A 12871-nucleotide genomic window follows, 5' to 3' on the forward strand; every position below is an offset into this window, starting at 1 on the left:
ACAAAATGCATGTAGTTTCTAAAATATGATGTTTTATTATACATTAAATTACCCAATAATATAGGCCTACAAGTACAGCTGAAATGATTAGCTGATAAACAATTAGTTGATTGACAGAACTGTTTTGATCGTTTCCAGATTTTATTCAGTAAAATGTAAGGAATTGCTACTTAAGTAAAGGATCTGAATACTTCTTCCACCACTGAGAAAATTTAAGAATAGCTCTTACAACTAAAATCTACAAAATCCCACAATACAGAACACGGGGTACCTACAAGGCCAAACTCAGGGGAAGATTGACACGCAATTTTTACGCCTGATTTGTCATATTGGACATTCGGTCACAACCGGTGGGCGGGTGGTAGTTTTCACTCGAGCGTGGACCAGCTTGACACGATAAAATTGCTATCTGAAGAAGAAAATACTTGATAACTTCCTCAGACTGCAGAAATAACTCAAGCCAAAAAGTTTGGCTACTTTTAGAGGTCTATCAAAATAGGGCAATAGCCTAATAGCCTTCAACTCCGAGCTCCTAACGTTTCAGTCGTATTGAATGATTACAGTAGGCTAGGCCTACATTTTATTCTTAAAAACTGCTATCTGTATGTAGATTTGTTTTTCATTTTAAGATGACCTTTAAACCAATTTCATCATTAAAATGCGTCCAAGTAGGCTACTGTCGTGTATGGGGAAGTAGGCTATTTGTGACAACACTTGGTTAGATGTTTCTACTTTTCTGCTAAGCATATAGCACAACAAATGTAACAATAATACGTTTATTACGATTTTACAATAAGTTTGAATTGTTACCATGTGTTACAATTTATTCTGCACTTTAGAATGAAACTTTAGTGTAGAGGATAAATTGTAAAGGTATATGTTTGTATATTTTTGTTCTCAAATGTTGTTACTTTTTGTGAAGTGTGATTTTCCGTTGCCACAAAAGAAAAGTTAATGTGAAAAAGCACAATGTTATGCGTGCAATCATTTCTGAGCAAATAAATGTAGTGAGGAATAAGCATGTTTATGATTTACTGTAAGGCTAAAACATATCAATACAAATATACAGCCCAAATGTGCAGGCCTGACATTGTACATGTACACCTGGTATGAACAGATTGCCAGCCTATTTTAACATATTAGTAGTGTGTATACACTCTCTAGAATGAGTGTCAAACAGAAATCTTGCAAACACTGCATATCATACACTTAAATGTATTCTTTCACCAGGGGGCAGTATCACAATTTACCAAACTAATATGGAGATAAAATAGAAACATGGAAACATTTTCAAATCCAGAGATACATATAAGTAGTAAAATAAATTGAAATACATTGAAAACAATATAAAGAACTGTCTATGTGCTTGCTATTATTTTTATATAATTTATTATTATTATTATTATTATTATTATTATTATTATTATTTACATGTGGATGCTTTTTGTCTTAGTTCCATGTAATCTCAGAGGAAGCCATTACTGTAATCTCTGCCCTTTTATATTAAAATAAGGATAGGACAGAAAGCCATTGCTTGTTTGTTTTATTTAATGGATGTATTATATTATTCATTGTTTTATTATTGCTATTACATTAATTAAATACAATCTGGCGGCCATTAGAAGAAGTGCAGCTTTAAGGTACTTCCGCTTTGGCTGCTCAACTGTGGTTGCTGGCTGCTCTGTTGAGATTTCAACCTACTGGGATTCTGGGACAGTGACCTTTCCGAGGCGCCTTTAAATGCATCATAAACTGTTTCTTGCTGTACTGGTGCACTGTCAAGGCGCCTCATGATCAGGATCATTTGTGTACAGTTGTCAGCGTTGAAACGCAGTTCCAGTTTAGGTAAGAAGAACTGTGTACAACAAGGGGGCTGAAGGATGATAAAAACATGCCGCAAGAGGTCCAGATGGTCGCCTTTTGCTTTATCACAGTTGTTCTGTCGATTATCGTCACATTGGTTTGTTTGAACGAGAAAGGTAACGTGGAGAAAACATTGCGACATTTTATTTCATTGCAATGACCTGAAAGTTAGCTGTCATGTTAGCTGGCTAAGCTACACGCCGTTTATTGGTCGAGGAGTTGACATGTGAAAGTCCACGTTGGCTATTTATAAGGGTCTCTAGGACCCCGCAGAAACATGGGCGGAGGAGCAGGCGGAGAAAGTTGAAGTTAACCCCAGACTACTGATCAGAGGTCAGTTTTGAAATTCCACCAATAAAGGTTAAGGTTGTCAAAAGGGCTTGGGACACCGATCCTCAGTCAGTTTATCTCAAAGTACTAAGCTACGCATTTAGCTAACGACGTAAAAGGATAAACATACGCGGCTAGGCTTTAGCTAGCACACAAAGAGTGTATCTGTAACCTTACAATATATTGTAATGGTTTGCAAGTTGAAAACTATCATTATAACCCTCACAAGTCCTTCTAAGCTACCTAAATGGCCAGTTGTTGCTGTCTGGGATAGCGGCGCCCCGCATCTTTGATGCAGCTAAGCAAATATCCTGACCAGGCGTCCATCATAATCCGCAGTGTCAACATCTCCACTCAACTCCTTGTGGTGCAGGTTATTTCGTAAGCAAGCCCGCTTGGATCCGCTATGCAAGCGAACACAACGCGGGGCTTCTTGTGGTCGGACGTAGAGACGAGGACCTTGTTGAACATCTGGGGGGAGCAGGACATCCAGACGGCGCTGGATGGAAACTTCCGAAACAGCTTCGTGTACCGCGACGTTTCCCGGAGGCTGGGGGTAATGGGGTTTGAAAGGACGCCGGAGCAGTGCAGGGTGCGGATCAAAAGCCTCAAAAGACAGTACTTGTTAGCAAAGGAAGGTAATCTACGGAACAACGGGCAGTATCACAAGATTTGTAAGTTTTATGACACCATGGAGATGATTTTGAGCAACCGGCCCGCTCTTGACCCCCAGGAGTTTATAGACAGCGGGGCGGGAGGAGAAGAGGCCGTGGATCATGATGGCCTGGAGGAGGATGGAGAAGATGCTCAGGATGCATACTCAGAGAGCACAGGGGAGTGTCCATATCCTGCAGAAACTGAAGTGAAGTTGGAATACCCAACTGTTCCCATCCCCATTCCAGTTAAAGTGACCGTGGGTAATAACAGTAAGTCCTCCCTCCTTGTCCACATTCAGTGGTTCTTCTACTGTATGTTTGATGGATCATTTCTAATACCATGATTATTTGCTTGTACGTTTTGCTCAAAGATGCATCACATAATGTCTCGCCCCTCTCTACTTCAGGCACTTCAGTAAGACCGCATAACAGCAGCCAGTCGGCCAGTAATTTATCAACCAAAACACCTAAACGGCAGAGAAAGCGGCGTGCTAACTTCCCCATGGAGAAACTAATGGAGCAGTTCCTGGAGCAGAGCGCCCAGGCTGAGGACAACTTTTATCGGATGGAGGAGCAGCGCTTGCAGGCAGAAGACCGCCGCAGGGAAGCCGAACACGCCAGGGAACTGCACATGCTTCAGATGCTCGGTCAGATGTTCTCCAGCGTCTCCTCCACCAGACCCGGCTCTGCAGCCGCTCCCGGCTCTGCAGCCACTCCCTGTAAAACAGCTCCTCCTGCCCGCGCTCCTGTGTTCTCCAGTGCCTCCCCGTCATGTACACAAGGCCAGCCCAGTCATCTCAGACGCCCTTCACCCCAGACAGACTGTTGCACTCAACAAAGTCAACTATTGAACCCAGATCCCCAGGCATTAGGTATTAGTTTCGGTGTCATGTGCAGCCTCAAGGTGAAAATTAAAGGCATATCAGCTGTAATGTGAAGGCTCAGTGATGGAGCTCCAGTACAAAGTTTTTCCTTAGTTAGGTGGTTTGTTAATTTATCTTTTATTCACAGTACATCATTATCTCTGTATTTGTTGTTTTTATTGTCAAACTGTTGATGTGTCATCTTATGTCTGTGTAAAGTAAAAAAAAAAGGAGATTAGATACTGACTTAAGCTAAGCGAGTATCCCACACCTTAAAACTGACACTTTGTTTATTCCCTCAGTGTTTGAACGCTACTACAGTTTGGGGTCTGCATCACACAGAGGCATGGATGATGACATCCTCTCACTAGTAAAAAGGATAGTCCCTCCACTGACATCCAAAAAGCACAAGGGACAGGATGGACGGATTGGGATCATCGGTGGATGCCAAGAGTATGTCACACAACTTGTCCTCTATATCAACATCATTCACCAAACAATAGTCTCATTTTTTTATTCTGTAGCACATTTGCCCTAATTCTTTTCATCTCCACCCTCTAAAGCTATACTGGAGCTCCGTACTTTGCCGCCATCTCAGCGTTGAAAGTGGTAAGCAGTAATTCTGACGATATATCATTAATGTTACCCAGTCTGAATGTATCTTTTTTTTTAAGTTAAGGTCTAGTTCTGGTGCAGTGATGGTTCCTTTGTCTCTTCTTTAGGGGGCTGACTTGTCTCATGTGTTCTGCACCAAAGATGCTGCGACTGTAATCAAATCATACAGCCCTGAGCTCATAGTTCATCCTGTTCTGTAAGTACAGATCCACCTGGACCAATTATCATCTGAATATTATTTTGACAGGACATTTTTTCCTAGGATCTTCTGACAGGTGTTTCTTTTATTTTGTCCATACCAGTATTAATGACGGTAGGCTAAAGTCTTGTATAATGCAATTAAGTTGAATCAACACCTCTATAAACAGCAAAACCTCAACATTTGAACCTTCATGAAAGTTGGATTTATTGCATGACTGTTGTATTAGACTGCATTAGTTTTAGCTATATATACCTAATAAACTGGAAACTGTATATATGCTTCATAGAAACATGCCAAAACTGTATTAAAGTAGTAAATACCATATGTCACTAACAATAACCCAGACAAGCTCTTCTAGATTTTGACAAATATGCAGATACAGAGGCATGTACACATCCTTCATTTCCCTGTGTGTGCACAGTTACCATGGTAAAATGCATTCATAAAACTTTGTATTAATTAAAACCAGGATGATGCACAAGGCATAAAAAGGAAATGGCTTTTGGAAATCAGAACATAACCAGGGTGGGACATAATTTATGCATTCAAACCCATAACATAATGTGTTTTTTTGTGTGTGTGTGTCAAGGGACAGTCCTAATGCAGTGGAAGAGATAGAAAAATGGCTCCCAAGACTTCACGGCCTTGTGGTGGGACCAGGTCTAGGGAGAGAAGACGTATTACTGAAAACAGCCAAGGCACGTGGAAAATATTCACTCTTGCACCCCTGTACTCAAAACAGTCTCTCACAAAACTGAACAAAAGTCATAGTTTTTAACAGTTCTTTGATAAAATACACTGATGGATATAAGCTGCACAACACAGCCCCTCATGTTTGTGGCTCCCTGTGATTGATAACGGTCCCAATTTAGATTGAATTTCCAAGAAAGCATGGCTTGTAGACTTGTGAGAATGTCAAAGACATGAGAGAAAGGTCTCATACTGGTGATTCCAACTTTCTCTGAAAGAAGCACATTGCACTGCTGCTTAGGTGACACTGAATTGTAGCCCAACTTTGATTAAACAGATTTTTAAAGATTTTGTGTAGTGCTGCCTTAAAGCAATAGTGTTTGACTATTATATATTAATGGACGTCTGTTACATTCAAGCCGTTGCCAAATGAGTTGATTAAAAGCTAATGAAGCCTATCAGCTCCACACAACTCTCTCTGTGTTTCTCAGTATGGCTATGTTTACAAAATGGTGTAGTCCGGCGACTTTCGCGCACAGCAGCTCAAGTGATGCGTTTCACGTCACCGCTGAGAAAGAACCACAGCAGCGTTCAGCTTTGGAGACGAAGAGGACATCAAAATTACAAGATAATTATCTCTTCTGTAGAGTCCATCAGTTTTTTTTTTTAATCCTTCGTGTCCTTGATTTAACGGGATAAACGCTTCTAGGAACTGTGTGGAGGAAGGATGAGGGTGGTGCGCTTGCGTCATGTGGATGCGTTGACAGTGTTGTTGTGATTACTTAGAATGCCTCATGGGGGCGACAGAAATTATGCACTATAGCTGTAAGAGAACATTACAGTGTGCTGTTTGGACCAACGTTACTTAAGTATAATGTATAATTTACATTGTCTCGTGATAACACTTTTTTCTTTCTATTTTAGGAGGTGATAGAGAAGTCTAAAGCAAGAGATATCCCTATAGTCATTGATGCAGTAAGTCTCAAGTTCCAGCTGTTGAACAGATGGGATTTTATTCACAAAAGCTGTACAAAATCACCTAGTGTGTGTTGTTTGTTTTTTTGTTTTCAACAGGACGGCTTATGGCTAGTTACACAGCAACCATCTGTTATTCAAGGGTACCAGAAAGGCATCCTCACACCTAACTTCATGGAGTTCACTCGATTGTATGAGGCACTGGTGGGTCTTTCTGCAAGTTGATTCAGTCACAAATTGATGGCTTCTGTGTGTTAATTTATGCGTGTGTGTTTACGTATTTTCTGTGTGTTCGCCGTCTTAGCACCATGAACCCATGGACAGCAGTGATCATCAACGCAGCATCATGCAGCTCAGTGTAGCCATGGGCAACCTCACTGTGGTGCTAAAAGGAGAACAGGATCTCATTACAGACGGCACTAAGGGTTAGTGTCAAGTCCTTATACAGTATAAAAACAATATTTGAAACCTTTTTCACTTGTGTAAATCACTACTCAGATGGGAAGTCTGAGACACTTTAGAGCTCTTTTTCTTTTGTGACTGTGCTCTTATGTTGTGATTTCTTGTTTTCAGTGATCTCATGCAGTATTGAGGGCAGTGGGAGAAGGTGTGGTGGACAGGGTGATCTTTTATCTGGATCTATGGGAGTTTTGGCACACTGGGCCCATGCTGCCTCTGCAGCTGGAATTGGCAGAAGGTGAAGACAAGATTGTCTGCTTGTGCATTTAATTTTAATAGTAGTATATAGCACCTTTTCAAAGGACCATACCAGTGTTTTTTTTTATGTTCAAACACATTACTTACAAAATGCATACACTTTGCTGCATTTTGTGAACTATTTATAAAACATTCTGTAAGTTTGATTTTATTAATTGCAGGGTAAATATAGAGAGAGGGCAAAACTGCTCTCTATCGTGATGATTTGCTGCTTTTCTTAGTCTTATGTGTGTACACTGAATATCTTTGGGTTTTGGACAGAAAAAAACAATACATTGGAAATTGGGCTCTGCTTTGGGAAACTTTTTTTTACAATGTTCTGGCATTTTATAGGTAAAACAATCAGACTAATTGATAATGAAAATAATATGTTAGTTGCAGCCCCCATGTATTGTTATTGTCACATGATAATGCAGTTGGGATTCAATCAGGAGTTAAACCGCCAGTATGGAATTTAAATCATAATATTATACATGTTAAGTATATGTGTATCTCTGTTTCATAATCCATTATTTTTTTTCCTCCTCCAGTTTGAATCCATCAGTTGTTGCTGCATTTGGTGCCTGTTCTCTTACAAGACAGTGCAACAGTCAAGCATACCGGCGATATGGCAGGTCCACCACCACATCGGACATGATCCAGGAGATTGGCACAGCCTTCAAAAAGCTATTTGAAAGCTGAAAACGGCCAAGGAAAATCATTGTTATAAAATCGATACATACATACTCAATTTTGCATAGTTTAAAACTGCTCATATAGCCTTTGGCTGGGCCAGTCTAAAATGTTCTCATCAAGTTGAAATTGAATGAACGTTAGAGAGGTGTGGACTATCCTTTCAAAGACAGCTCTCAAAATCTGGTGCAAAAGAAATATAAACACTGACTTGTTGTTTGAAGAGTATAAAATGAACCCTAGGAGAAAACAAACAAACGTGTCTTCCATCTCTCGTATTATTATGAATGCATTTACAAAACATGCTGAGGTAGCTATATTTTTCACAACCCACCAAAGAAACTGAGATGGAAAGATTAATGTGGCCACTGTAAAACAGAAACTTGATTGGATTTTGAAATAAATAATAAATAACATGTTGTGTCTGTGACTTTTTGACGTTCCTAAAAAGCCTTCATTGTAACGTAAATGTTTTTGCCACAGTGGGGCATATTGACTTGGATCATGGAAACAAACCATGGACGCACGTTTGTTAACGTTGCTTCACCGTTCTCTTAATACATCCATGTACTGCACAAGAGAGATACTGCCAAAGCAAGGGGCATTCTGGTGTGTTTGTTGTGTATAACGGATTGGTAATATATATTGTAACGTTAATTATACAAAATTAGAGCCTGGCATTAATGCTAAAAGCCAAGTTAATTCACTTGTATCTGTGGTTGCTTCGTAACGCTACTAGCTAGCGCACAGAAATATTTGTTCAGGCACTTTAGCTAACAGCTAGGCTAGTATTAGGACCTAGCTACGCTGTTACAGTGGTCTACTCTACACACGACCGCGTTAGCAACAGCAAGAGGAACTGCATCACGGAGTGTAGCTAAACGTTTGCTGCAGAAAAACTACACATAGCCACACAAGTAAGTTCATCTGCTAGCCACCTAGCTACCAACTATATAAGTCAAGCTTTGTTGAATGTTTGTTTTTGCAGTGATTCTAATGTGAGTCGCTTACTTAGTAACGTTATGCGTTAAAGGCTAACAGAAGCTAATTTGGCTAACAGTTACATTGAAGGAAAAATTATAAAAATAAGACCACCTAAAGTGTCAAAATGACTGCTTGTAATGTTTTCTAATGATTATAACTTAAGTGGTTTGTTGTGTTACATTAGCTTATTGATATAAGTGCTCTGTGATTGTTTACGTTGGGGTTTATGTTGGTGTTAGTTACGTTACGTTAATCTTTGACACATCGGTGTAACGTTTTCGTTTGCTTAAACTTGCAGCGTTGTCAGTCAGCGATTAAAGCTAGTTAACGTCACTGTTAAAATTATATTTCGTTGTGTGCATTTGCTAGAGTTAACGTCAGCCCATAGACCCCATCTCAAACTTGCAAAGAGGAGAAAGTTCGTTAAGGTTACTTGACGTAGCAGAGTAACGTTAGCTACGTTAACTGGTTAATTATCACCACTAAATTAAGGCACTGGAACTCAACTGCTGTTAATGGAAATATTCAAGTTCATCAGTGAACTTGTTCGTGGTTGATTTCACATTAATATGTCGGCTTACCACTCAGCCAACGTTTCCTAACCTTAACGTCAGTTCATGCTACTGTTTAGCTTTGTTGTAGGACAAGACCCTAAGATGCCCTCCTTAAGAACTTCAAGCAGCTAACGTTATGTTATCCACCTGAAGTCGCCTTGCACTTATTTAGTTATATTCTTTTTGAACTGGGTTATTTTTCTTCGGCCCCAAACTAATTAGCTAGCCCTGTGTTGGCAGAGTCATTGTACACGTAGCAATTTTTAGGATGGCTGACTCCAGATCGGTTGCCCCCTCCCCTTTTCACATTTTGACCATTAGTCTATATTTCCAGACTGATTTCAGGTATGTACTAGAAAACAAGACAAAATGCATACGGTAATATTCACAATTATCTCAGAGAAGTCTGGTGCAGCAAAACGAATAGCTGCCAACAAAACAGCATTTAAACAGCTTTGCAGCAACAACGCATTTTTTATTGTTAACAGGTGTCGAAGTGTCCTGGAGTGGAGAGGGATCCGCGATGTTGAACCCGACCAATGGCGACCCAAGCCACGTTGTTGTGAATTATGTTGAGGAGTATTTGGACCTGGTGGAGTCACTACCTTTTGACTTGCAGAGAAGTGTGTCCATCATGAAGGAAATTGATGCCAAGTATCAAGGTAAATAAGCTGCACAGTGTGGCCACTGATGTGCAAGACACAAATCTCTTTCAAATCTTTCTAAATGAATCAAAACTACATATTAAAGAGGTCACACAAATAAAACATTTACTTAACAGTTACTTTAGTTGGACGTGTCAAACATTGTAAACAGAAATGTAAATGTAGCTGTTATTTCTTGGTATATTCCCTTTGTTGAAAGTAAGTACTATGTAATTGGCTATGTATCATAGAGAAAAAAGTGGTGTGTTTGTAATATAATATTTGTGTGCATTACAGATAAGCATACAATTCAACATGTGGAGAGTAAACTTACATTTATATTTGAATAAACCAAGTAAATTAACAGGTATTTGCCAAGTGTATGAACTGAACACTTAACAAACGACATTGTAGAAATATACCTATATTGGTATTATGAATAATTAAATACATTGTAGCTGCATGTCTACACCCACTAGCTCTTAACCTCTCTCACTAGATTGAGCTTAAAGTGATGGTTGGTATTTTACCCGAGGGTCCTTTCGACCAATTTACAGGCACATGACCTAGCCAAACAACTCTTCAGAACTTATTTGTCCGGTACATTGGGAGAGTTAGCGTAGAGTAGCGTTATCAGCTGAATAGCTTAGCGCAGGGGCTAATGGACCCACGTTTGTATCTCGTAAATTACCCCACTAATAATGCCCGAAATGATACCAAACGTCTATACTAGTACATATAGGTTATGCTCTCATAAAATGATGGATTGGAAAGTTTGTAAGTACACCAGAAGTTTATGAACACTTGCCTGCTCTCTGTTGCTGCTGCTGCTACCTGCAGTTAGACGAGTGCTTAGGGACGTCTACAAATTACTACACCGAAAAGAGATACAACAAAAATATGTATTAATTTAATGATTAAATAAGGTAATGTCTCCAAACTTACCTCAATTATTACTTGTCTCCTGCTAGTTATACTACAGCACTTACTTAAAAAAATATTTTTGTTGCAAATCTTTTCGGTGTTCGGTGTGCACTCGTCTTACAGCAGCAACAACAACAGCAGAGAGCAGAAGCCAGCAGGCAAGTGTTATTTACATAACCTTCTGGTGTACTTACAAACTTTCCAATCCATCGTTTTATGAGAGCATAACCTATTTGTACTAGTGTAGACGTTTGGTATCATTTCGGGCATTATTAGTGGGGTCATTTACGAGATACAAACGTGGGTCCATTAGCCCCGCGCTAAGCTATTCAGCGGCTAACGCTACTCTACGCTAACTCTCCCAATGTTAGACCCAGGTGAAAAAAGCTTCTGGGGGGGTGTTTGGCTCGAGGTCATGGTGCAAAGGACCCTAGGGTGAAATTACTCCGAACCATCACTTTAACAGCAACCACTTTGCTCTCAGCAATTTCATTACCATCAACCAAAGTAGTCAGACTCCCCTCCTGTCTTATCCATGTGACATGCTTCATCAACATTAAGGATGCTCCTTTCATGCTCGTTGACTGCAGACTAAACTGAGAGATTTGTCACCAGATGCATGTTGGCTAACATTTCCAAACTTCACAAAAACTTTGATGTAGAAGTAATAATTGAACCTTTACTCAGTTCATGTTAACGGACATATCTGAACCCAACAACTACACACTTGCCAGTTTAATAGGTACACCTAGCTAAAACTAATGCAGTCTGAAATGGTAGCCCGTTTGTGCAGTTTGTCGTTCTTCACCAAACACCCTTCATACCACATTATGGTGGTCAATAAAGTGATCTATTATGACAAGTAATGAGCTGAAAGTTTCCATTTCTGTTTTGTGTATCCTTGTTTTCCTTGAGAATATATTGGATCTTGAATTTTCCCCCGGATTTCTTCTTTGGCAGATGTTCTGAAGGAGCTTGATGATGCTTATGAACGGTATCGCCGGGAATCTGACTCGCTTCAGAGGCGAAAGCTTCAGTTAACCATTCAGAGAGCGCTGATTCGCAGCCAAGAGCTCGGAGATGAGAAGATACAGATTGCCGGTCAAATGGTATGTTAAGAGTGGCCTGCAGCTGCTCCATTGAAGCTGCTTATTGGCAAACGTTTGAGTACTTTCCTGGAACATTTGTGCTCAGAACATAGAGTAAATAAAAAGGAAAAAAAAGGTTTTATAGACCTGCTAAAAGGCCTTTTTGTATCAGGTTTTCCACTTGCACACATTATTCACTTAAATCAATACCAGGAAAAACATCTTTGAACAGTGGCAGAACTCCAGCAGTAAATGCTGAATCTTCCTATTATAGTTCCACACTAGAGGTTTAACGGTTTACTTAACTTTAGAATGTAAACATTCACTTTTTATTTTAAAATCCTAGATAAGTGGTTACGTTGCTACACCTCTGGTTGTCAGTAAAATGTTACAACACATAATGGGATATACAAGAAGACTGCCTCACCTTTTTCTTGTCAGTCGGTTAAATTAAGCAAATCTTTTTGATTGCAAAAATAAATAAATCCTATTCAAGTTTGTTTCCTGCAGATTGTGTAAATGTATTTTCACATACAAAATCATTGAAACGTAATACATTTATCAAAGGAATGTCATACTACAGCTCACCACTCTAGATATCCTAACTAAACAATTTTTTGCCTATTCTAGTTTTAACTTTGCAGGTGTTTAGTCATCCACATGTACTCCATATGACAGCAGGCAGAGCTTTACAGTAAAATATGAACATTCTCTGTTTCAGGTGGAGTTGGTTGAGAACCGAACACGACAAATAGACTGGCATTCTGAACTTCTCCTTTCCTCTCAAGAAGTCCCAGAGAGTCACGTTCCCACAGCAACGTCCATCACGACCACTGCATCATCCACGATGTCCTCCTCATCATCATCAGCCACCGTGACTCCAGGCAAAACTGGCCACCACGACAAGAAGCGTGATGAGGTTACCCCAGGCTCAGGTGGTGGAGACAAGGCTGGAGGGAAACGCTCCCGACGGCAGAAAAATGGAGAAAGTCGGGAAAGTTACGGGGGTCTGGATCACACAGAGGAAGCAGGAGTGGGGGCATCCCGGGAAAAGAGGGCCAAAACAAATTCAAAGAAGAAGAAAAGGTCAAAAG

The 12871-nt window shown here is 40.0% G+C and overlaps 2 protein-coding genes across 9 annotated transcripts in view; both read left to right on the forward strand.

The window, feature by feature from the left end:
- Positions 1-1648: 1648 nt before the first annotated feature.
- Positions 1649-7999, forward strand: naxd (NAD(P)HX dehydratase). 8 transcript variants are annotated; one of them, XM_039818592.1, is made up of 12 exons: positions 1649-1845; positions 2567-3119; positions 3257-3721; positions 4015-4165; positions 4276-4321; positions 4435-4523; positions 5119-5227; positions 6144-6194; positions 6294-6398; positions 6499-6619; positions 6768-6891; positions 7442-7999. In XM_039818592.1, the coding sequence occupies exons 2-12, from the start codon at positions 2600-2602 to the stop codon at positions 7590-7592; spliced, it is 1932 nt and encodes a 643-aa protein (XP_039674526.1). In that variant the 5' UTR covers positions 1649-1845; positions 2567-2599; the 3' UTR covers positions 7593-7999. The 8 variants fall into 8 exon arrangements, with proteins under 8 accessions (XP_039674526.1, XP_039674530.1, XP_039674527.1 ...); XM_039818593.1 differs by having other exon boundaries at positions 1653-1845; positions 2927-3119; XM_039818591.1 differs by lacking the exon at positions 1649-1845 and having other exon boundaries at positions 2209-3119.
- Positions 8000-8163: 164 nt separating this feature from the next.
- The window catches only part of ing1 (inhibitor of growth family, member 1), a 5284-nt gene continuing 576 nt past the window's right edge, over positions 8164-12871 (forward strand). The window contains exons 1-4 of the mRNA XM_039817239.1: positions 8164-8500; positions 9610-9783; positions 11650-11798; positions 12499-12871. The exon at positions 12499-12871 is cut by the window's right edge and continues 576 nt beyond it. Coding sequence (XP_039673173.1) covers positions 9645-9783; positions 11650-11798; positions 12499-12871 — 661 coding nt within the window. The 5' untranslated portion in view covers positions 8164-8500; positions 9610-9644. The remainder of the gene's footprint in view (positions 8501-9609; positions 9784-11649; positions 11799-12498) is intronic.

The sequence above is a fragment of the Perca fluviatilis genome, chromosome 12 (assembly GCF_010015445.1).
Source record: "Perca fluviatilis chromosome 12, GENO_Pfluv_1.0, whole genome shotgun sequence".
NCBI classification, from domain to species: domain Eukaryota; kingdom Metazoa; phylum Chordata; class Actinopteri; order Perciformes; family Percidae; genus Perca; species Perca fluviatilis.

Excerpts from the sequence above, each read along its gene's own strand:
- naxd (XM_039818592.1), top strand. The coding sequence starts at position 2,600 with ATGCAAGCGAACACAACGCGGGGCTTCTTGTGGTCGGACGTAGAGACG. Across the intron at positions 4,524-5,118 it reads CTCATAGTTCATCCTGTTCT|GGACAGTCCTAATGCAGTGG; the intron begins GTAAGTACAGAT and ends GTGTGTGTCAAG. Across the intron at positions 6,620-6,767 it reads CATTACAGACGGCACTAAGG|TGATCTCATGCAGTATTGAG; the intron begins GTTAGTGTCAAG and ends TCTTGTTTTCAG.